This window comes from Dromiciops gliroides, chromosome 2 (genome assembly GCF_019393635.1).
Source record: "Dromiciops gliroides isolate mDroGli1 chromosome 2, mDroGli1.pri, whole genome shotgun sequence".
Classification (NCBI taxonomy): domain Eukaryota; kingdom Metazoa; phylum Chordata; class Mammalia; order Microbiotheria; family Microbiotheriidae; genus Dromiciops; species Dromiciops gliroides.
The window spans coordinates 541,956,628-541,981,460 of record NC_057862.1 but is presented as its reverse complement, the minus strand read 5'-3'; the positions used below and the strand labels follow the sequence as shown (position 1 = coordinate 541,981,460).

The window sequence follows — 24,833 nt, the reverse complement described above, 5'->3', positions numbered from 1 at the left end:
GTTGGTGCAGCAGTCTCTTGGTATAATGGTGCAGTGAAGTTTGATGGGCTATAATCAACTGAGCAGTTACTAGCTCAAGTTAGAGCCTGCTGGGTAGCACAGTAAATAAGATGTTGGGTCTTGAAGTTAAGAGCACCTGAGTTCAAATATGGTTTCAGACACTTCCTAGCTGTGTGACTCTGGCTAAGTCCTTGAAATGAGAGGATATTGGCAAAGCATTTAGCATAGTGCCTCGCATATGGTAGGTGCTTAATAAATGCTTGTTTCCTTCCTTCCAGGTTCTGCTATTGCTTTAGTATGTGACCTTGATATCACTTAATCTTTCTTGCTCTCGATCTTCCTGCCTGTAAAATGGAAGTGATAAGGAGTGTGTATACACACACACACACACAATTTTCCTGTGTCCTCACTTATCTTCCAATTACCTGCTTCTCAAAAGTCATGAAGGACTAGATTTAAATAGGGAAACTGAGACCATAAGAGATGAGTTGCCTCATGCCCAAGTCTCATGGCCACTGGCAGAATGAGTCACGGTGTGCAGATGATCCGGACCAGAAAGCTAGAGTGGGGCACCCTGGAATGATCTGGGAAATGGGGCCATCTGACTGTCTCTGTTCCCAGCGGCTCCAGGCTCCCCCCACCCCAGGGAATGACCCAGTCTCTGACCCCTCAAATATTCTCTGTTGCTAAGAACCATGGACATTTTCCTAGCACCAAGTAGCTCTGCTTACTCTCACTTCTTTTCCCTGTGAATTCACATTTTAAAAACAAAAAAGACAAACAATCAAATAACAAGCTGAGTACCTCATCAGGCTAGCCCTGGGAATGCAGAGGTGAGTATCTCTTTAAAAATATTCCCTGCCTGGTAGGCCGTACTGGCCTGCTGCCATAGTCCCTTGGGCTGTGATCTCATCGGGCCCTGTGAGCTCAGCAGGATGAGGCCTGGCCAGCCCTCTGGATGTTAGACCTCCCAAGCAAAATACAGGTGTTCCGGGTAATTGAGACTCCCCCTAAGTCTGGGTCTGGCTGGTCCCCATTCCTGGACGTGACACAGATGCTTCAGTTAGTACCCTCTCACTAACTGGGCAGGGGATCAGGAGGGGTGACGTAGCCAGCAGGTGCGAGGCACTCTTTTCCTCGTTGGTCTCTGTCTGTTACACCTGGCCATGCTGACCTCAAGTATCAGGCTGTTGATTGCACCAGGCCAGCCCCAGGTCCCCTACCTGATCCCAGGCCTGCCCATTATCCCACAGCCACCCAAATTCCTAGGGCTGTCTCAGCACTAGGGAAGGGATATAGAAAGTCAGCCTCCAACCATACGGTCTGCTGGTAGACTAGCCAACCGTGCTTCACCTTCCTCACCCCCCTTCCCTGCCCCACCCCCAGCCTATTCAGTTTGGGAACTGGTGAGGATGAAAGGGACTGCATTAAGTGGAGGGCGGTTATTAGCCTGTTTTATGGGCATGCAGATATTCATTAGGGCCCTAAACCCAGTCATTAGAGGTTGTAGCAAGGGCTCCAGGCTCCATCTCCTCTATAGCAGAAACCGAGCTGGCTTACAGGTTTCCCTCACAACATGAGTATTTAGGAGTGGAGTTTTCCTCCCCCGGGGGGCCCTGGAGAAGAGATGGAGGCTTCTGCTCCCCAGCCTTGGAGTCCCTTTCTGCCCCACAGGAGCTGCCCACAGGTTAGGGGAAAGAGCACAGGACAGGACATCAGGAAGCTGGCCTCCCTGCCCTGATACTTACTAGCTGTGTGACCTTGGGCAAGTGATTGGGCCTCAGTTGCCTCATCTCTAAAATTAGGACAAAAATATTTGTACTACCTGCCTTACAGGGCTGTTGGGGGAGAGGGGAGAGCCTTGTAAACTTAAATATAAGAGTCCAAGAAGCCTGTTTTCTGTCTTCCCACCTGCTCTTTGGGAGGACAAAGGAGCTAGGCAGCAAGGGCAAGGGACAAGGTGGAGATGAATGATCTGGGGAGGAGGATTTTTTGTTCACCCCCACACTATCAGGTACCTGTGTTTCAGGGGCCAAGCTCAGTAGTGGCTAGTGTGATCTGGGATAAGCTGCAAATGGGTCTTCTCTGCTATATGCTGCCCTTCCACTGCGTTGGCAACCAGCAAGGCCTGTAAATCAGGAAGCAGTGCCAGAGATGGCCGTGATGTAGTGTAGGGAACACTGGGTTTGGAGTCAGAGGACCTGGGCTGGGGGTGGCCCCGGGGAAATCCTCTCACCCTTTCAGGGTTCAGCCTCTTCTCCCCCTGGGTGGGGAATTCTCTTCGAGCTCCAACCATCCCACCTTCTACATGTACAGAAGATGGGGTGGGCAGAGATGGGAGCATCAGAGGCGAACTGACAACTCAGCTTCCAACCCTGGATGGGGAGTGTCAACAGAGGGGAAAAAAAGGAAAAAAGAAAAGGTTTTTTAGGACCACAGGGAAAAGAAGTAGAAGAGGTAGTGACTGTTTTAATGGTTATCCCATCTCCCACCCCCAACTCTCCCGATAAAAAAGGGACGTTGAGGGACCACAAGGAAGGATCACTCTGCCCTAGGATGCCCCTCCCTCGCCCTAACAGGGATGCCCATCCGCAAAGCCCATCACTGAGCCAGCTCATGTCCTCCAGCCAGCCCCTCATGCGTGACCAATGATCTGAGGGCAGATGTGGGAATGAAGGCTCCCCCTGGCATCCCTACACACACACACACACACACACACACACACACACACACACACACACACACCCGCCATTATGCCTGGAAGTATTAACATTAATGGGCTGTCGGTGCGGGAGTGCAGGGCTGAATGGAGCGTGGCCGGACCCCACGGAGAGGAGCACGGGGGCTCAGGAGCTGCCAGCTTAATCAGTTGTCATTTCATTAACGGCCGCTGGCTTCTGTGATACAGCCACAACCACCAGGGCAATTAGTGGCTAACAACAACAACAACAACCCCCCCAAAAAAAGTTCTGGGGAAAAGTTTGTCTCATCTCCCTTGGTAGAACTGGCTGGGCTTCCAACAGGCTTCCTGGAATCCCAGGATCCCGAGGCTAGAAGAGCCTTCTGAGGACGCACCTGCATCACCCCAGCCAGATGGGCGGGTGCCTCTCCTATCGTAAACCATCTCAGGGTTGAGGTCACCTCTGCAAGAGGCTGAGCCAGGGCCTGGGCTGGGGGGCTTGGAGAACAGGCAAAGGGGCTGGGCCAGGACTAATGACTCCCTCCGGACCCTTGGCTACCACTCCATCCTCTGGCCTCCTTTCCCCAAGTGCCCCTGGGCGCTGTCACCCAGGATAGCTTCCTCCTCCCCAAGGTTGTGCAAAGGTTCGTTTCGACATGGCCAACGCATTGTTGACACTCCCCATCCAGGGTTGGAAGCTGAGTCGTCAGTCCACCTCTGTGCTCTTGTCCTCTGTCCTGGGAAAAAAGGAGGCCACAGGCTCAGGCCCTGAGCTTAGCTGGACAGCCCCAATGGCTTCCTTTTTTCTTCTACCCAGAGACAAGAGCCCTGGGCAAAAGCCTGGGGCAGGCCCAGAAGGGTGGAGACCTTCATCCCTGCTGCCCACCCCTTCCTTCTCCTATCACCTGCTAAGGAGCAGGTCAAGGCACTTGCTGACCCCTAAGGGATCCTGGAATATTTCACAGGATTCAGACTGGAAAGAACCTTAGCAGTCATCTTGTCCAGCCCCCTCCTCTTAGGGATGAGAACCCCAATGCCCAGAGAAGTAAAGGCTGGGATTTGAACTCAGATCCCCTGACTCCAAATGCACTGATCATTCTCTGTGCCCTTCTGGGGTTGGGGTGGAGTTTATTGGTCTCGGTCTCAGTTGTGTTTTCATTGCAGTTGCCAAACTCCCCTGACTGGCATTTGCCTGCTAGGCACAATAAAAGTGATGCAACTAGGTGAGAGCCAGCCCAGATCTCCAGCATTCATTCACTCGGGGTATCACCAGATCCACAGGCCTTGCTACTGGGTCAGGGGCAAAGGGCAGCTGCAGGTCCAGCAGACAGGCTCAGGAGTACCTCCAAGACTCTGGGGGGCAGGTTAGGCTATTGCTACTACATTCAGACATTGAGAAAGGGGATCAAGACCCCTAAAACTATTCAGCCCCCTTGGTTCTCATGATATGCCCCTGCATTTGAACCTGCAGCATGACAGAGGCAAGTACGCTCCCACCTTCTCTCTCCCTCTCTATCCAGCCACTGAAGTCTCCTGATAACCCCCAGGGAATATCACAGAGTGATCCAGGGATCCCAATCCCCAGAAAGATTCCACTCCCCTCAGGCAGACCCCATAGGGGTTCTGAGAAACAGTACAGCCTTCTACAAAGAAGAGCCCAGAGAGAAGGCTCACTAAGCACCCCCTCCCCGCCACAGAAGGGACCCATATGACTGGTGTTACCCTCGGCAGCGGCAGAAAGTAGGGGAGAAAACCTTTGCTAAGCAAAGGGGCCTCTTACCCAACTCCTCATATCTGTTGTCTTCCATCGCTGCCTTAAATCATGGCCCCACCAGGAACTCCCGCAGCTCAGAACACTGGGGCATGCCCAGAAGGCTACTGGTCTGTGGATGCTTTTCTTGGCTCCTAGTGGATCTATATGGAAGGAGACAGGCACACAAGGGCTCTTGTCTACCCAGCCCAGACAGGGGCCCTGACCCCTACAAGTCCCCTATCTGCAGATGACTGAGACCTGGAGCAAAAGCTGATTCCTGGGCACCTAGCCAGCCCAACCCATCCGAATAACCTGACCTGACAGCAGCATGGTGGGCTCTCCCCAGCCCAGAGACTGAATGTGGCCTTTTCACTAGCACCTTAGGCCATGGTCCAAGGGGTCCAGAGAATCTGAAGGAGGCAATATAAAGCATGACACCAAGAGACCCCCCCAATACCCAATGCCCACCACCATTGTGAGACGTTCATACTCCAGCCCAGGGTCCCCCACCACCATCAAGGAAGATTGAAAAAGGATGAGCTACATAAAAGACGTAGTTCCTTTGTCCCTTCAAGGCTTCACCAGACAAAGTGGCGTGATTGGAATGGAGACCTGGGGCATTTCTGTTTATATCAAGTTCAGTCTCCAGCCCTGCTGGTTCCTAGTTGCCTCTTGGTATTCTGAGGCCCTGGGTCTATTCCTCAGGAGGACTCCACTCTAAGTCATCCAACCAGAGTTCCCTCCTCCCCAAGCTGAGCCCTCTCCTCTCTTTGGCAGATAGTTCCATGTGGAAGGAGGGCCAGGTAGACCCAACATTCCTGATAGATCCAGAAAGGAGGAGAAAGGAGGCCCCACCAGAGATCCGAGGGGGCATCCTTGTCCACTGAAGGGACTGGGGGTGTCAAGGATTCAGAACCACGAGTCCTTCAAACTGCACACTTTGGTCTACCCACCCTTCTATCCCCACCATCACCTTTCAAATAGGAGCCCAGAAGAGCAGGATGGGGCAGGGCAGAGGTGGGGTGGTAGAACATCACGTGGCTGGAAAGCCACCAGGACAGTGTGTCTTTGTTCTAACCTCCATACCAGTGACCCCATGGGTATTTGTTTGAGTCTTCTGCTGGACACCTTGGTGGAGCAATCTCAAAGCATAGCACAGGCATGAACCTACCTTCTGCCTTCAAGGACTAGAAGACTGGAATAATGGAGGCCACCTTTGGTGTCAGTCATCCTTGGAATACAAAGGTCGGGGTGAGGGGACAGAAACAAGCATTTATTAAGTGCCTACTATGTGCCAGGCACTATGCTAAGCATGTTACAAATACGATCCTATTCATCTATAGTGAGATCTTGTATTGCCTTGGATGTAGTCTGGCCTGTTTAATCATGTTTGGGGAAAGCAGAGTTGTCTAGTAGGCCACCAGGCAGGCAGCCTGCCTGTAGAGAACAAATGGGTCCAGTGGCCAGTCACATAATCTACACCTTTTGACCAATGAGGGGCAGGAGGGATCGAGTATCATTTTGACCTGCCTAGAAGATCTACCTAATGGCATGGTGTCTTGGGCATCTCCCAAGCCTACTTAATGGGGTTCCCCTCTTCCCTGGTCCCCTCAGTATTGGAGTGCCCAAGGAGCTAAAGTTGTCAGTGTGTCATCCATAGAAGGTACCCTGGCCAAGGGACATTGAGTACCAGCATAGAATCTCCTGAGCCCCCAGAGAGACACCAGATGGCCTCCAGAGCAAGCCTCTGGCCAGGTGGGCTCATCAGGCTGGGCACTCTCCAGGCTCAGACCCTCTCCCACCCCACCCCCAGACACTGGAGCCAAGGTTTAGCCTCTTTGAGCTGGGAGCCCCTCCCTGGTGACTCTTCTCTCCCAGGGCTGGAGCCACCCATCCAGAAAGACAGGATGCTAGAGATAAGAGGAAGGAGAGATGGAGGTTGATAAGAGCCTGGGCTAAGGAGGTAACCTTATGGCCCCTCCCGTCCCTGTTTCCCAAGCACGGTTTATTTGGGGGATTATCTGGGCTGCTGCTGTCCTAATTGCTTGCTTCTTCCAGGGAGAGGGCCCTGCCCCTCCTTCCAGGATGGGGCAAGAGCAGGGCTGGGGAACAGTGCCATCCCCCCCCCCCCCGCTTCCAACTCCCTTGTTGGCCCTCATCATTGACTAGGTTTTCCAGATGTTACCTTGTCTCCCTCCCCTCCCCAGGCCTGCTTCCCCTCCCCTCTCTCTGTCTCAGTGGGAATAACAAGCCAGCCATCTTCTTATTCACAGACCTCAGTCCAAATCAGTCATCTGTTTGTACTGGACCTCTGCCAAGGCTGGTGTAGATTTCCCACACCCACTTTTCCTAACCCCATGGTCCAGGCCGTAGCCTCTCCATTGATCCCCTTCCCAGACACCCCCTTACCCCACTCCTCCTCACCCTCCCCAGAACCTGTCATACCCATTAAGTGCAAAGACTGATTAGGAGAGCATGTGTGTGACTCATTCTTCTCTCCCTCCTGGCTCTCACCCTGACCCACACCAAGCCCTGAGAGCCACAGCCTTCTGGCTAATGATGGGTCATCGAGACTGACCTGGGAAGGGCCTTCTCAGCCCAGCTTCCTCACCCCAGACAGTTAAACACCCTACCCCCACTTCTACTGCATCCCCCACTCACACATGTACAAGCTCTATCTCTGCTTCTCCAATCTCACCACCAGCTTGGAAAAAGTCCTCCTCCTATCTTAGTCCAGTCACCAAATAGTTCCCAACCAAGTTTCCATCCACTCCTAGAGTCAAAAGTTCTGGTGTCCCTCCCCACCCCCTTTTTAGAGAAATCGAATTTCTATGGATCATCCTTGCCACCACCTCCTAAAACCATTGTGGACTAGATTGAGATCATATAGCATTCTCCCTCTCCCCTCTCCTGAGGATTGTGGGGGGAAGGAGGGGTTGTAGAGGAGGCCAAGAAGAAGGCTGAGCTCAGATGGTATCATTAAGGGATACTAATGCCCCTCATCAAGACATATTAAGAAACACCATCAGCCGTTGGCTCCATACACCCTGGGTGAGCAAAAAAGGCAGCGGGATGGGGCCTGGGCATTCATAGCTGAGCAACCTCCGATCCATCAGCCCCTCGGCAGGCCCATTAATTAGCCCCTTCAGACCGACCCTGATAGGCTGGTCTCTGGGCCTGTCACCAAGAAGCTAAGCTGGGATAAAGGGTTCAGAGTGGGGAACACACACACACACACACACACATATATTTTTCCCCCTCCTGAGGGGGGAAAAATATATGTGTGTGTGTGTGTGTGTGTGTGTGTGTGTATAAATCATCCCTTACATTTGTGCAGAACTTAAAAACTTAAAAACAGAATGTTTTCACACCCATTATCTCATCTGATCTTTATAACAACCTTGTGAGCTAGATGGGACAGGTATTATTATCCCTATTTTGCAAGTGAAGATACTGAGACCCAGTGAGGCTAAGCCAAAGGGACAGACCTGGTTGGTGGCCAGGCTGGGACCAGAGGGCAGTTTTCCTAATTCTCAGTCCCATATTCTTTACACCATGGCATAAAGTCAACCCCAAAATCTCATACATTTGAATAAGTTTATAGAACTACAGACCCCTAGAGTTAGAAGAAACCTAAGATATCACCTAGTACCAAATGGATCTACAACATGGATACCCACTACATCTCTGACAACCAAAGCTTCTTTTGGAGACCTCTAGGGGCAGGGAACTCTCTACTTTGCAAGTCATCCCATTCTGCTCTTGAAAGACTTCTTGGGAGGTTGTTGTTCCCCACCACCATCCTTTTATGTTCTGGGCCTATGACTTCATCTCTGTAGGGAGCTCCCAATATGGAATCTCCCTCCATTGATGAAAATCACCAGACAGTTCTCTGTCATTTATAATCTTAGAGATTTCTCTGGGGCCCTGAGAGATTCATTGTCATTGTTCAGTTGTTTCGGTTGTGTCCTATTCTTTGTGACTCCCTTTGGGGTTTTCTTTGTAAGGATACTGGAGTAGTTTGCCATTTCCTTCTTCAGCTCACTTTACAGATGAGGAAACTGAGGCAGAAAAAGGTAAGTGACTTGCCCAGGGTCACACAGCTAGTAAGTGACTGAGGCTGGATTTGAGCTCAGGTCTTCTGGTCTCCAGACCTAGCACTCTATCCACTGTGCCACCTAGCTGCTCCACACAAAGTAGGTGCCTAAAAGCTTGTTGATTTGAAGATGATATTTGTGTAGTTGGTTTTTTTTTTTTTAGCCTAGTAGCAGGACTTTATATTTCTCGATATTAGATTTCATCTGATTAGATTTGGCCTGTGTGTGTATGTATGTTCAAGAATACAACAATAAGGAGGGTGGGGGGGAGAATGGGGGTAGGGGAGTGAGAAAGAGAGAGAAAGGAGAGAGAGAAATGGGTAGTTAGGAAGGGTGAAAAGACCCTCTTAATTAAGGAAAGACCTTAAAATCTACTAGCATTTATCTATCTTTCACTTATTGTCTCATGTGCTAGCCCTGACTCTGGAAATATAGATTGTAAGCTCCCTGAGGGCAGGCCAATATCACACACTTCTTTTCTATCATCCTAAAGTGTCAAGCACAATAATCAGCAAATCATACTAACAGGTAGATAGAAATATCTGTTTGTAGTCCCTCATAGAGTCTATGCTGCACTGAACGCCCTAGCTTATTTACTCTCCGGCAGGATGATCTGTTTCAAAAGCTAAGTCAATGGTACCATGGGTCTGTTGTTCAAAGGCTACTCCAAGCCACTGTCCCTGCTACCATAGCTCCCCAGGGACCTGACATGACATATGAAAGTGTTGTCCTTCCTTTAACCAGGAGCCCCCCTTTAACTACTCCAATACCTATTATGTCCAGTTAGCAGACAAAGTAACTCACGTGTCCTCTAGCATATTAACATTGGCAGGGCATTTTCCTCCCAACAACTCTGTGAAGTACAAACACCCCCATTTTACAGATAACCGTGGCTCAGGGGTTTGCCCAGGATCACACACCTAATAAGAGCCAGAATCAAAATCGGAACCCAGATCTTCCCCTGACTCCAAACCCAGTGCTTTTTCTACTATACCACAGTCCTCCTGAAATAATACCTCATTTCTATGATAAACATGATAAATGAGGATGACTCCTAGTCTACAAGCTCCTGGACAACAGGGCCGGTGTGTGTGAGCTCTAAATAGAGCTCAATACACTTATGGCCACCCCATAAATATTTAAATGATGGGTGGCCCAGCTGACGGTAGTATGAATAACCCTGTTTACAGCAGGTCATGAGTCAAAGAGGGGCAGGTGTGGCATCTCTTTCTGGTCTCCCAGTTCTGAACTGTGGGGTCTTACAACTCTGGCAGGGGCTCCTCAAGCCCAGTGATCCCAGGAAGGTGGGGAGGGTGGAAACAGGCTGGGGAAGGGGCTTGTTTGTTTGGTGAGGCAATTGGGGTTAAGTGACTTGCCCAGGGTCACACAGCTTGTAAGTGTGTAAAGTGTCTGAGGCCAGATTTGAACTCAGGTCCTCCTGAATCCAGGGCTTTATCCACTGCGCCACCTAGCTTCCCCAAGCTTTTTGACTCATGATCAGTCAACTCCACTCCTCCAGGGGAGATCTCCAGGACACCAGTGAACTGCCAGCAGAAGAAACTGCTGTTTTGCCCACGTTCTTTGATTACCCTGCTGGGCCTTTGGAGAGCAAGAAAAACTTTGCCTTCAATGTACTTGGGCTTCTGAGGTCTGGGGTAGCTAGCGGCTCTGGGAATCCAAGCAAAGAAATGTAGGAACACCCTGAAGGGTCAAGTATTTGGCCAGGAACCAGGGAGGTAACCTATAGTTTGTGTACTTTTCCAGGTACAAACAATGACAGCCTCCCGTTCCTGAGCGACTCTGCTTAGTGGCTAGGCTAGTATCACAGGAATGTACCTGTCCTCCTTCCCAGACTGGGCATGGGACATTCCTAAATCAAGGGAAAACTCTGACTTGTTGATTGCTTGATCCCTGCGAATCACATCCTTTCTTGCTCTCTGATCACCTCGTTTTGTGAGCCCAGAAGCCCCCACAAGTAAACAACCTAGGAAACAAAACTTGGTGATCTGGAGGGTCAGTCTGGAACTAGGATGCTTACTAGGTCTGAACTCGCATCCCACTGGTCTACTGGGCTAGTGCCTAGTACTTGGTAGAGAAAAGACAGATGCTCAGCTTTGAGGTCTCTTCTGTCTTCCTTTTGAAATTTACTTCAACCCAAGAGAGCTGGCAGCTAGCTCACATCTGGCAGCTCCGAAACAGGGCTCGCTCCCAGAGACTCTTCCCCTCTCTTCACTCTCTTGGGAGACAGAGACCAGGGTGGGAGAAACAGGAGGAGGAACAAGCAGAGAAAGAAGCCAACATAAGGAAGGAGACAAAGAGAAACAGAGGGAGATGATGAAGAGAGAGGCATAGAAATACACATTAGAGAAACACAAACCCAAAGAAATTTGGAGAGGAAAGTCAACTTTCTAGAAATAGAAACCCCGGGACTCCAGCCTGGAGTTTCATGGTATAATGGAAAGAGTGGTAGACCCTGGAGTCTGGAGAGACCTTAGGAAAGCCATTTAACATACAGAGCATGAAAAGGTGAATCTTGGCTGTTTACAATGAGAGAGACAGACAGACAAAGAGACGGAGACAGAAACAGACAGAGACGGAGAGAAGGGTGGAAGAGAGAAGGGGAGGGAGGGAGAAAAGAAGGAAGGAAGAGGAAGAAAAGGAAAGATTATAGAAGTCCTATATTATATAAAAATAATATAAACATTTCCACATTGATCACTTCCAAAAATGTATTTCTTGTTTCTGTATATTAGTAAGCCATTATTCTGTCATGAGGTGGGCAGCATTCTTCTGCAGTCATGGCTAATAATTTAGTTGATCAGAGTTCTTAAGTTTTTCAGAACTGTTTGTTTTTATAACATTGATGTCATAGTATGAATGGTTCTTCCCAGTGGCACAGTATCTCAGAGTAGGCTCTCCAGTTGTGTTGAGTGAGTTTTCAGCAATATGGGTGCTCAGTCCCTTAGTTCCCATCTCTTCTCCCTCATCTCCTTCTTCTGACTTTTTTTGAGGAATTTGGTGTCATTTTTTTATGAACTAGACAATCATCAACAAGCATGATATATATTCATGTTCAAAGAAGGCCAGGAAAAGGCTAATATATAAGGCCACAAATATATTTCATACATCTTGCTTTTTAAAATATATAAACTTTAAGATGGTAGAATGAAAATTACCCCATTTCTGTCCTCTTCTGAAACCTCTCTCTCACCTGTGTATTTGTTTAATGTTTTGTCAGTCTTTTTTCTTTTTTTTTTTTAAGTATCACTATTGCTATTTTCTCCCTCTTCCTTACAATTCCTCACCTCCCCCATCAAATAAAAGCCTTCCTGGGGGCAGCTAGGTGGTGCAGTGGATAAAGCACCGGCCCTGGATTCAGGAATACCTGAGTTCAAATCTAACCTCAGACACTTGACACTTACTAGCTGTGTGACCCTGGGCAAGTCACTTAACCCCCACTGCCCCCCCAAAATAAAAAAGCCCTCCTGAAAACAAATATAATCAAGCCCAAAAAAAGATGTTTAGCCTCTTAAACCTCAGTTTCCTTTTCTGTAAAATATAATACTTGTACTGCTTACCTCCCAGGGCTCTTTTGAGCATCAAATGTGGTAACATAAGGAAACTGCTTTTGTTTACAGCCTTTTCCTTGGAGCTATTTCTCCCTAATCAGGTGATCCAGACTTTTGCTGGAGATTGCCCCAGAAGAACCTGTCCAATGCCTTTTGGTCACTCATTGGCAGTACCCTACAAAAACAAAACAACATGTCTTGGGAAGTCCCATGCCAGCGGCTATTTCTGGATCCCTAGACACTGACAGCTGTGTCAAAGAGGAAGATGTACCTCATGTTTGGGGCCCAATGCCCAAAAGCCAGGAATAGGGAACTCTAGGTTACTCCACTTTGGTTACTCTAGGTAATTCAGTTTACTATTTGTCTCTTTGTACCCGCCATCTTTGGTTGGTTTCTTCTCTCCCATTTTGCCCACTACCACCACCTCCTACTCTTCCTGCTCCTGTCTTTCTCTGTTCTCAAGGGTGTGTGTGTCGGGGGGTGTCTGAGTACATCTCTCTGTACCGTTCATGCTATCATTGTGCACTGTCTCCTCGTCTTTTACTGGATCTCTCTGTTTCTCATACTCTTCCCATCTCTACTTTTGTTTCTCACTATCTGTTTCTGTCTCTGACTTTCTCTTTGTCTCAATCTCTGTCTCTGTTTCTTTGTCTGTCTCTAGCTTCTCCATCTCTCTGTAATCTCATAGAAATTATAAGATTTAGAACTAGATGCAAGCAGTCTTATAGATTTCATTCACCACCACCCCATTTTACTCAGTTTCTGTGTGTGTATATCTCTCTTTCCTTGTCTTTCCCTCACTTTCTGAGTTGCAAGAACTGTCCATTTCCACCTCCCACTCCCATTCCCCATCAAACGGGACACCTTTCAACTCTGAGGGCCTGAGTTTTGTAGCTAGGAAAGGGAAAGTGATTGATTCCTCCCGACCCAATGGGAAGAGGTGGGTGAAAAGATTAAATCATCTCTTCTGTGCTCGAGGAAATGTGCTGCTGACCCCCTGCTCCAGAGAGGTCAGCAAGCATCGGGCACCTGAGGCCGTAGCAAACGACCAGGTGGGCGGGTAGTTGGCTGTGGGTAATTGAAGTGGAATGAGGAAGCTGCCTTCCATTGCTGCTGGGGCCCCGCAGCTGAGCCAGGCCCCTTGTTCTTGGCCTTCTCAGGCCAATCACGGACTCCAGGAGAGGGAGGGGGCTAATGAGAGGGGCTCCAGGGCACCCCCAGCACTCCTGCCCTACGGCCCCAGAGGTCAAGGACAAATGAGCTCTGCAGCCAGTCCCCCAAGGAAAAACACAGAACATGATAAGCAGAATAATGCCCATCCATCCATCAGCTGTCTCCCACAGCTTAATGACATCCATGACCAATTCTAGCAAGGACCTAGGAGGACTTGTGACAAGAACCGGAGCCAAGGTAGACTCCACAGAAGAGCTGGCTTCTGAGCTGAGGAGCCTCAAAGGAAGTTAAGGATTCAGAGAGGAGGGAGTACATTGCAGGCTCGGGGGTTTGGCTTCTGCGGATGCACAAAGGGGGAAGATGAAATGTCAAGTTCCAAGAGCAGCTAATAGTGCAATTTGGCTGGAATGTAGAACTTAGGAAAGGGACTGGTGTGAAATAAGAATGGAACAGTATGTGGGAGCCAGATGGTGGAGGGCATCCAAGGCCAGGAAGCAATAGGGAGCCACTGACGGTTTAGGGGCAGAATTATGATATGGTCCAATCATTCCCTTAAGAGGACTGATTTGGCAGCTCTGTGAAGGATGTGTATCATGGGTCCTCTGGATCCCTCTTCCAGAGGTAGGCCAGTTCCATGTCTCCTTAGGATTTGAAGGTACCCAGAAACATAAAGGTGTCATCTCATCAGCTTGAGCCCTCACCCAGTGTTTCCCCAGAGCACCCAAGTTCTATTCAGCCACTTCATATTGAGTAGCTTTTACAAAGGGATATTTACTCCAAAACAGCAAGAATAAATAGACAAATATATCCTCTTAATACCTCTAGGATATACTCTCCCCTACATCACTTCTGTTGCAGGGTGAGTTAGGCTCCAAAGTGAGTTCAGTTCCTATGTTTGTTTCACCAAGTTCCCATCCAGATTCAGCATGTCTACTGGGTGAGTCCTTGTGCTGGGCTGGGGTCCCGAAGTCACTCTTGAATGTGCTCCATGCTCCTCAGGGCGCAAAAATTGATCCTTGCTCCTTGGGGGGGGGGGCGTCAATGCTAAGCTAGCTTGTAAAATCCAGCCTAGTTTCCAACTCCCAGATTCCCATGGCTCACTCTCTGAACCTTTTGAAGCTCCTTTCACATAAAATGGAAAAGGAACAAATTAAAAGGCCAAACATGCCCCATTTCTTAAGGGCCATATGTCTCAGAGGGGAAAGGCCAGCACCTTTCCCCCTTACCACAGTGTCTCTCAATGGACACCATGAAAGAGAAAGAATCGCCCAATCCCCCCCGGCCCACATGAAGCAAAGCTGACTCAGACCTTTGTGAAGACACTGACAGTGTCTCTTGATTGGCTACACAGCCAATTGCCAAAGCTCCTCTAATCCATGTGGTCTGCCACCTGGAACCAGTTGTAGGATGTCCACACATGCTTCACAGTCTCTCCAACCGACTTCCCTTCCATGCCATCATGATTTTCCCAGAAGCCACTTCCCAAGCGCCCTCCACACGGATAGGTCGTATCACTGAGTGAACTGATGAGGTCTATGCTCCTGCCAGACCCCAATTAGAGATGGATTGGAGTGGGGAGAAACTAGAATCAGTGGGATCAATTAGAAGACCATTAGAATGGTCCAGGAAAGCTGTGATGAGCGCCTACACTGAGGGAGGCATGTAGGACAAGGGGCGACAGATGTGAAAAATCTCGTAGATTCATTACCCATGTGACCTTGGGCAAGTCAGTCCTTTCTCTCTGAGTCTCAGTTTCCTTATCTGTAAATTAAAGAAAGTAAATGAGATGATTTCTAAGGGACCTTCCAGCTGTCACATCCTAAGAGCTAGTCAACACAAAGCCCAAGGTTCAAGTCATGTCTTCTGACTCCGCTATCTCTCTAATAAAAGTGTATAGCTGTGGGATATGCTACCGTCTTCAGGGCTATTCCACCCCTCCATTTCCTCACTTGATCTTCCCAGCACTACTGTGGCTTAAGCAGTCCAGGTATACTCTACTCATTTTACATATGGGGAACCTGAGACTCCGAAAGGCTAAGTAACTTACCCAGCTAATAAACACAGCTAATAAACTGCAGAGCTGGTATAGGACCCAAGTTTCTTGACCCATAATCTATTATGCCATGAGGTAGGAAGTACAAGTATTAATATTCCCCTCTTACAGATGAGGAAATTCAGACTCCAAAGGATGAAGAAACCTGTCTTAAGTTTATAAATGGCAATTTTTGGAGCTAGAATTTGTCTCCTGACTCCAAATTCAGAATTCTTTCCACAATTTTATAACCATGAATGTGAATGCTCAGAGGACTGTTTATCTTTGACTATAACCACCGACAAGCACAGCTCCAAGGGCACAGCTATAGAGAAATGGGAAACAGGGCTTGAGGATCTTTACTGGGGGCTTGGTGAGTACCTGACCACCACATGCCCATGCATTAAAGGGGTTTAAAACTCTTGCCTTCAAAGAACCTGCTCATAGTCTCTGTTGAGGCGACATCGATCTCTCCATTTTCAAAAGAGAATGCTGACAGGGAATCCACTAAACCCACCCATGAGAAATTCAGTTACTGATGCCCAACAGGAATGACTACCTCCTCCTATGTAGAGAGAGTCATCTTGAGAGACCTGGGTTGAATAGACCTAGGAAATCCAGCTGAGAGGCTGAGAAATGAGCATGCAAGGTCTCTGAAGGCAGACTTGTCATTTTTCACTGCTCTGCCCACAGTAGAAGCTTTGTAAGATATTCAGGATCATAAGCTTAGAGCTAGGGGCAGCTAGGTGGCGCAGTGGATAGAGCACCGGCCTTGGAGTCAGGAGTACCTGAGTTCAAATCCGGTCTCAGACACTTAACACTTACTAGCTGTGTGACCCTGGGCAAGTCACTTAACCCCAATTGCCTCACTAAAAAAAAAAACAAAGCTTAGAGCTAAAAGGGATCTTTATGAATGAAGAAAGTAAGGCACAGCTCACACAACTAATAAGTGTCTGAAGCAAGATTTTAAACCAGATCCTTCTCACTTCAAATGCAGCAACTTATCCAGTACTCCATGATGCCCCTTAAAAAGTTTTGGTTTTTTTTTTTTAAATGCCTGGCCATGAGGAAAAGCTGAGAAAATACACTTCCCTCCTTTTTTTTTTTTTTTTTACACAGATAAGTGACTATGGTTGTAGCCCCCTTGTGGCACAGGTGCACTTCACAGGGTGGGGGTGGGGTCCACCACGCCAGGACCCCAAATAGTGGGAGTTTTAGGCAATGCGTCAGGGCGATGAGGAGGAATAGGCTCACTTCTCCCTTGTTCCTCAGGCCCTTTTTTGCTCTCACAGGGAAGGCTGCTCCAGAGCTCATGAGATCACAGCATCCTGGAGCTTCAAAGCACATTTGTCCAAGCCCCTCACAGTCCAGAGGAAGGAGCTGAGCTGACCCAGCTACGGCTCTGATCTAGGACCCCCAGCTACTCTCCTTCCTCCCAAGTATTTTTAGCCCTTTTGAGGCTCTCTGCTTACAAGTTCCTGAGAAGCTGACTCAGCCAGCTTGAGCCTAGGGTCCAGGGCAAAAGGCCCTATGTTCTTACTCAGCAAAGTGAATGCAAGAGGTCAGTTCTCTGCCTAGGAAGCTCCAGTTGGTGAGAGAAAACTTCCCCAGAGGGAGAATAAGTTCCCTCCTAAGTCAATGGGAGAAAATCAAACTTTCCACCCCAAACCTCCCCACCTCCACCCCCCTCCACCCCTCCCCCTCCCACCCAATGGCCAGAGCTAAGGTCATATCTCTGGGTGGGGCTGGGAGTTCTTAGGAGAGGAAAATGAAACAGCGATTTGGGGTTGCTATTGTTTTGTTTAAACAAACCCCTGGCTAAACTGGGCTGGGAAGAGCTGAGCTGGAGGGTGGGGAGCTGAGACAATTCTAGATTTGGCGTCTGAGGACTTCGGTTCAAATCCCCAACATGGCTAATGAAGAGAGGGAAGATAATGAATTCAGTGTTATTCAACAAACACTCTGCTTCTACTCCACACAAGGCACTGAATAAGCAGAGATGAGAAACAATACAAGTAGAGAGAACCCTCTCAGAGATCACCCCATCTAGTCCTCAATTTTTTACAGATGAGGAAAATGAGACTAAGTCAGAGGAGCTTGGGAAGGGTGCTTGGGCTTGGGGTGAGGACAAGAGAGAGGAGGGAGTACAGGACACGGTGCTTAAGAAGGAAGGCCCAGGGGCCAGCTAGGTAGCGCAGCGGATAAAGCACTGGCCATGGATTCAGGAGGCCCTGAGTTCAAATCCGGCCTCAGACACTTGACACTTACTAGCTGTGTGACCCTGGGCAAGTCACTTAACCCTCATTGCCCCACCAAAAAGAAAAAGGAAGGAAGGCCCTGTCCAGGTAACATCTCATCAAAGTAGCAGAGGTAAGGCCTGGGACTTGGGGGCTAGATGTAAGCAGCATCAGTCAAACTGGTGGTAGCAGTTATTTATGAGCATGAGTTGGATGGGCACAGCTCACAGGCCTCCTCCCAAACAGCTGTGGTGTTTCCCTAGTGTGGAAAGAGGAGGTGGCAGAGGCTATTCCAAATGCAGGGCAATGTCCCAGATAAGGGACTTTTCACAGAAAAATAGGAGGGTGGGCTATAGCAGGGCTTCCTAAACTTTTTTCTACTCTCAACCCCTTTTCTCCTGAGAAATCTTTATTGGGTCTATACGTACATGAAACATGTATACATAACCTTTCGAAAACCCCCACATTCAGGTTTAAGAAGCTTGGGGCTACAGGATAGGCATGAAAAGGATCCTGAAGGGCAATAGAGGGTAATAGGAAGCTCTGCAGACACAGACTGGGGAGAGGCCTGAGCTCTGATCTCATCTCTGACACTAGCTAGAAAACCATCTACAAGTCACCTCACCACCCTGAGCCCATTTCTTCTTCTGTAAAGTGGGGGTAATAGCGCACCAATAGAATCAACCTCACGGGTCTGTTAGGAGGATCAAGTGAAATAACACACACGAAGTATGCTGTCAGCTTTAAGGATTTTCTCAATGTCAGCGATCAGCTGCGATAGCGAGGGTCTTAGCGGGGCTTCAGATTTAAAATTCACAACCCCAGTGGTCTCCCCTCTGGCCTCACTCCCTGGACTGAGAAAGAGGATAAGCTGAATGGGGTTGGTGGCCAGGGCAGGCAGATGCCGAGGGAACTGGTTATAATTTGTCCTTAATCATCGACGGCTAACGTTATAAAAAACCTACACTTGGGGGCCACTGGGATCCCCTGGCATAGCCCTGGGTATCGGCACCAGTAAATCTAGTGCCCAAGCTCCAGTCCTTTCATCTGAGCATCTCCCAGCCCTAAACAAACAGTAATTAACACCTAACCACCACCACCACCACCCACCCCCCCCACCCCCACCCCCCCCCAGTCTCTTCATTATCCCACAGACTGGGGGGGGGGGGGATTTAACTTTAGCCGGCCTAAAGGAGGCCTCAGGGCCTGCCTGGGGGTCGTGAGCTGAGTCAGCAGCACAAAAGAAGCCCTCACAGGAGCACATGCCCCGCCCTCCTTTTCCCTTTCACTGTCTGCAGTTTAGACAAAAACTAGCCAAGCCCTTTGAGCTCTCTCGGAGGAGATGGCCAGGGAACACCCTTCTGCAGGACCGCTTCATTCCATCAGAACCTAAAACTTTCATTCCACTCAGAATCTAAAAATTGGGCCACTTGGATACCCATTTTAGAATTCTAGATGTGAAGCTAGAAGAGACCCAGGAGGTGAGATTATGTGCCGGAATCAGACATACAAAGGTTAAGGTGACTTGTCTGAGATTACAGAGGTAATAATGAAACAGGTATTTGAACCCAAGTGTGGGCAAATCACTCAAAGGGGCAGCTAGGTGGCACAGTGGATAGAGCACCAGGCCTGGACTCGGAAGGACCTGAGTTCAAATCCAGCCACAGACAGTAGTTGTGTGACCCTGAGCAAGTCATGAACTAAAGAAGGAAATGGCCAAGTACTCTAGTATCTTTGCCAAGAAAACCCCAAATGGGGTCACAAAGAGCCAGACAAGACTGAAACAACTGAACCGTTCTGAATCCGATGCCTTTTCTATTACAGTACACTTCTAGCTCTCTGCAGTCCCATAGGTTTGGAGAAGCTGAGACAGAAAATGGATCCTTGGACACCATGAGGTCTTCCAGGGATCAGACAGCCCAGCCCCTCCTTCCAACCAGGCCTGCCCCTTGAACCATTCCCTTGGGCACATGGGTATCTGTTACCTCTCTTAAAACTGGAAGTTGATTCTGCATCCTCCCTTAGGCATCCCTGTTCGAGCTCTGCCAATGGATGCAGCCTTCCTCAACCATCTGCCTCACCCCCTCCCTACCTCCTGACCAGTGACAGGCTTCCATAGGACAAGGGAACCAGCCTAGGGTTTCCTGCTACCTTCCACCCCCACCCCATGTAACGCACGTGTGTTTCTGTTGTTTTAGGGCAATGGCCTCAAGACTGGGAACATTAATGGCCACGAGCTAACCAGTAAGTATAACCAATAAGCACCTACTATGCACTGGGCACTGTAATGGGCACCAGGCATTCAAGTCAGGAGAATGAAACAATCTTTTCTCAAATGGAGCCTATGGCCTTGTTTTTTCATTTGTAAAATGAGGAGGTAGGACAGTCTGATTAATACCCAGCTGCTTTGGGGTCCTGAGAGCCCCCAGAAGGAAGGTCTGATGAATTTGAGGGGAGTATCAACATTCATTTGCTTTATAAGTATTTACTGAGCCTCTGCTAGGTTCAGGATCCCCCCTGAGAAATTAAATTGGACTGTGGCCATCCCCTCAGTTTCCTCATATGTAAAATGGGGATGTTGATAGTTGTACTGTTGACCTCATAGGGCTATTATGGCATACCGGCTTAGATGATAGAGATGTACACTATTATTATCATTACAAAATTGTCCCTGCCCTCAAGAAGCTTACAATCTAGTAAGAAGTGGAAGACAAGCGAACCACTGGGCGCCTGCATCTTACTGTCACCTCCCTCACCCCTTGACCTTTCTCCTCACCTATTTCCACCCAAGGTACTACCCAGTGCCCCTAAAATCTGATTCCCCCTCCTTTCACATACTCTCTGTCTGAATGTGCCCTTGGCACTGATAACACTCACTGCCAGGTGGGCATAGATTTCCCAACTGCATCTCTGAAGAAGCAAACCAGAAGGTACCCAGGATCCAAGGGGTAATGAAGGGAACAAATTGGGCAAAGGCTCCCCAGCCTTACCACTAGGAGGGGAATTCTGCTGAAGAGTCCTGGGATGAGAGGCTCAGGAAGAAGCAGGGGAAATCCTGGAGGAAAAGGCTCTTTTTTCTTTTTCTCCTACTTCCTGGTCCAAGTTCCCAATGTCATTTCCCATGACACATAGCCATTCCTAATGACACATGCTAAAATTCGACATGCCAGCACACCTGGATATTGACTTACAAATGTGCTTGCACACACACACAAACACATACACAGAGGTGTCCAGCAACTTAGTGACAGACCCACTTCACTGTTCACACTTGGAAATATGGGGACATTCACACTTGTTCTCTACACACACAGAGACACACCCCCAACACCCATAAGCACACTCAGGAGCCCTTGCACATGGACGTCCACAGGACAAAAACTTACATGAAATCACTCAAACTTAGAGACTCTCCCTGAACTTTTGCTGGCCCACAGACACTGACAGACACCTGCATTTCACAAATACTTCTTTAGAGGGACTATCTTTTGCCTTTCTTCATATCCCTGGGGCTTATTGCAAAGTACTTGGTTACATAGTAGGTGCTTAATAAATGCTTATTGACTGACTGACCTCTCTGAAGCTCATGGAAATCAAAATCACATTAATAATGTTCATAGTAAACCCTAAGCATAAAAAAAAACACCAGGACCTTTCCATCCATACCATATGTGCCAATACATATAGACAGTATCATTAGAAAGGCAGCTTGGTGGCACAGTGGATAGAGCACCGGATGTGGAATCAGGAACTCCTGAGTTCAAATCCTGCCTCAGACACTTAACTAATTGTGTGACCCTGGGTAAATCACCTCTCTGAACCTCAGTTTCCCCATTTACAAAATGGGGATAATAACAACACCTATTTCCCAGAGTTGCTTTGAAAATCAAACAAAGGTCACATATGGAAAGCACTTTATAAACCTTTGAGTGCTATGTAAATGCTAGCTATTATTATCATTATTATCTGAAATAACAGCATGAATAATAATAATAATGGCTGTCATTTATATAAGCGCTTTAATTACAAAGGGCTTTATAGCCAATACCTCATTTGATCCTTACAACACTGAAGGGTAGATGTTGTGATTATCTCCATTTTATAGATCAGGAAAGTGAAGTTCAAAATAAGATAAGGTGTAAATTTCCTGCCTTCTCGATGGGTAGAGAAAAAAGTGGTGGGGGGAGAGAATTTGGAACTGAAAGTAATAATAAAAAATTGTAATTTTAAAAAGAGAATAAGGAAGTTGTTCCGAGTCATGTAGCTAGTAAATTATCAGGATTTGAACCCAGGTCTTCCTGCGCGCGCGCGCGCACACACACACACACACACACACACACACACACACACACACACACACACACACTCATTTTGACTTGCATTCAGAAATCCTGAAGAAAGATGTCAATAGGCAGGACTGTTCCTCTTAGTCTCAGGCCCCCTGAGCCCCCCAGAAGGACAACTTCCAACCCTCCTGAAGAAACAAGATGTTTCTCTTTGACTTGTGAACTGGCTTAGTAGGGAAAGAGAAGAAAGGTGGTTAAAAAGTCCAGGCCTTTTCCTCAGATTCCTTGCATGATTATCCCTTTCTCTCTCCCATTCTCCTCCCCCGAGTTCTTTTCCAGAATTTCCTGACTTTAAAAAAATGGCACCAAAGGAATGGCAATGCCTACTCCAGGCCTCAGTTTCCCCATTTGGAATTGGGGGGCCAGGGAGGGTTTTTGGCTCCAGCTTCATTCTCTACTGAAGGAGAAAAAGGAGAGGGAAGGAATATCTGATGAGGTCTGCTGAACTCATCCAAGACTGAAGTTCACACAGACTGGAGGGGTGGGGTTGGGGGTGGGGGTGGAGAGAGACCATTCTACCCTACCAAACCTGACTCCTGAGAAGGAAGAGGGGAAAGGGCCCGGCATGTGCTCTCTCTCCTCCAAAAGGTCTTCAGTAGGCTCCCCTGCCACAACCTAGGCCCCCACTCCCACTGGGAGAGCTTCCATGAGCAAGCCTTTGAATTGGATCCAGCCCACCCCCATAACCACTTCCAGATCCTTGGGCCCATCCAAGAAACTGGCTCCCCTGGGAACTTAGTTCATAAGGAAATGCTGAAAAAGGAAAGAAAGAAGGAGGGGGGAGAGGTGGGGACACTGCTAAACATATACAGAAAAGTAGAAAAATGAGCTTCTTCCTGAGCAGAAAGACTGTCTGTCCTAGGGCAGAGCAACAGAACTGGGACCTCCCATCCCTCTCCCTTAGAGGCCTCATTCTCCTCTGCCTTCCTCAGATCATCAAAGGGGAAGGGAAGCTTTTGGTGCTGATGTTGGAATTCAGGAGGTTCCTTGTGCTGGGAATGTGCCGCACACACTCCCATTTCAATCCTGCCGCTCCTTAAAAAATCCTTCTGTGAAATGCTCAAATGCTACCTCTCCATCGAAGCCTTTCTGACCCTGGACCTTCATGATTTATCACCATGACCCTCCCCCATAATCCCGGAATCTTGTGGTGCCATGAGTCAGGAAGACCTGAGTTCAGGTCCACCCTTAGACACTTGACACTTACTAGCTGTGTGACCCTGGGCAAGTCACTTAACCCTCATTACCCCGCCAAGAAAGGAAGGAAGGAAGGAAGGAAGAAACATTTTCTTACTGTACAACCCCAGGGAAAGCCACTTAACCTCTACGGGCCTCACTTGTCCCCTCTGTAAAATAGGGGCTCTTGCAAGTATTGAATAAGATAATAGATATTAGGGGACTTGGCAAACCTTAAAGCAAATATATCAATCAATGTCAGTTGATGTTGTTAGTGTTGCTCAGCTGTAAGGGCCAGGAGGGCAGAGACTGTTTTCTTATTACCTAAATTTTGAATCTCCTCACCATCTAGCGCGGGGCTCTGTACGTAGGTGTTTAGTAATTACTTGGTGAATGAATGAATATTTGGTACAGTGGAGAGACCGCAGGCTCTGGAGTCAGAGGACCTGGGTTTGATTCTCAGTCCTGTCACTTATTACAAGACCTTGGGTGAGTCACGCAGCTACTCGGTTTCTTCTTCTGTAAAAGGGGGAAGGAGGTGGACTGGATGACCCCCTGAGATCCTTGGATGATGCTGATGATAATGAATGACATTGGCTCTGAACACCTGTTGGATGTAAGAAGAGAGTCCATTCATCTCAGGGCCTGGGGTGGATAAGTAGGAACACTTAGGAGGCCTGGCCCCCAGAAGATTTTCCCCCTGCCTGGAGTAGAAGACCTCAGGGGTCTCTACCCTATGTTGTCCTAGAGAGGTATTTACTCCATTATCCCTTCTTTGCCCTCAGGCTACCAACCTCCTGGCCCACCACCAAAGACTGGCTTCCATCGATATCAGTTCCTCCTGTTTGAGCAGCCAGAAAAAGGAAAACCCATCACTCTGAGCTCCAAGGAAAAGGCAAAGAGAGGTAAGACTTCCAGCTTGACCCATGGCCGGCCCAGCTGGAGCAGACCCCACTGGGGTGATGAAGCCCTCAGACCCCATACCCAGAAACCTCTGAAGTCCCAGGCCGTCGAAGGGTGTCCCTTTGTAGGGGAAGCTTGAGGCAGGGCATCCTCTCTCCCAGAGGACAGAATCCAGGAACCGAGAGCATGGCTTTGAAAGGAAACCCGGAGGGAGAGGGTGACATGTATGGGCAGCGTCCTGGAACAAGCACCCTGGCTGGTAATTGCACCCAGTAATTGGGTCTGATCTAGGCAAGAGGACTCTGGAATGCCTCCCTGCCAGCCTGGCTTCATTGATGGCTGAATGATCTGTTCACAGATTCTGCCTCCTTGCACAACCCCTCTGTGGTCAAGGCAAAGGCAGCCTTGAGCCCTGCCTACACCACAGGCTAAGGCCCGGTCTGATCCTCCCCCCGCCCCTGCCCCCCAACACACTCTCGAATGCCCCTTAGCAGCACACCCCCGTGACCTGAGAGCGGAGGTCCCTCAGTCCCCTCCTGTCCCTGACCTGGGAAGAACAGAATCCCCAGGTTCCAGCAGCCACCTGACATGATCCGTGACCTTGAGTGAACCCCCCTCTCCTCTCTGGGGCTTAGATTTCCATTCCAGGAAACTGGAAGAAAAGGAAGAAGATTTCAACAGCCTGTCAAGATGAGGGGGTGGGAGGGAAGGGATGGAGCAGAAGGTAAGCCAGAGAGCAGTGATGTCAATCAAGGCAGAGTGGTGGAGCAGGCCCATATCCCCCACAGGTTAGCAGGAGGGTGGCTGGCTAGAAGTTGGTTTTCTTCTCACCCAAGTGCACAGCCCTGGCTCATCTTCACTCTCTGA

The 24,833-nt window shown here is 48.7% G+C and overlaps 1 protein-coding gene across 5 annotated transcripts in view; it reads left to right on the top strand.

The window, feature by feature from the left end:
• PEBP4 (phosphatidylethanolamine binding protein 4) overlaps positions 1–24,833 on the top strand; it is a 390,774-nt gene that overhangs the window by 348,997 nt on the left and 16,944 nt on the right. For all 5 annotated transcript variants that reach the window (XM_043986462.1, XM_043986461.1, XM_043986466.1 and 2 more), the window contains 2 exons: positions 19,740–19,785; positions 23,849–23,968. In XM_043986462.1, the coding sequence (XP_043842397.1) occupies positions 19,740–19,785; positions 23,849–23,968 (166 nt within the window). The remainder of the gene's footprint in view (positions 1–19,739; positions 19,786–23,848; positions 23,969–24,833) is intronic.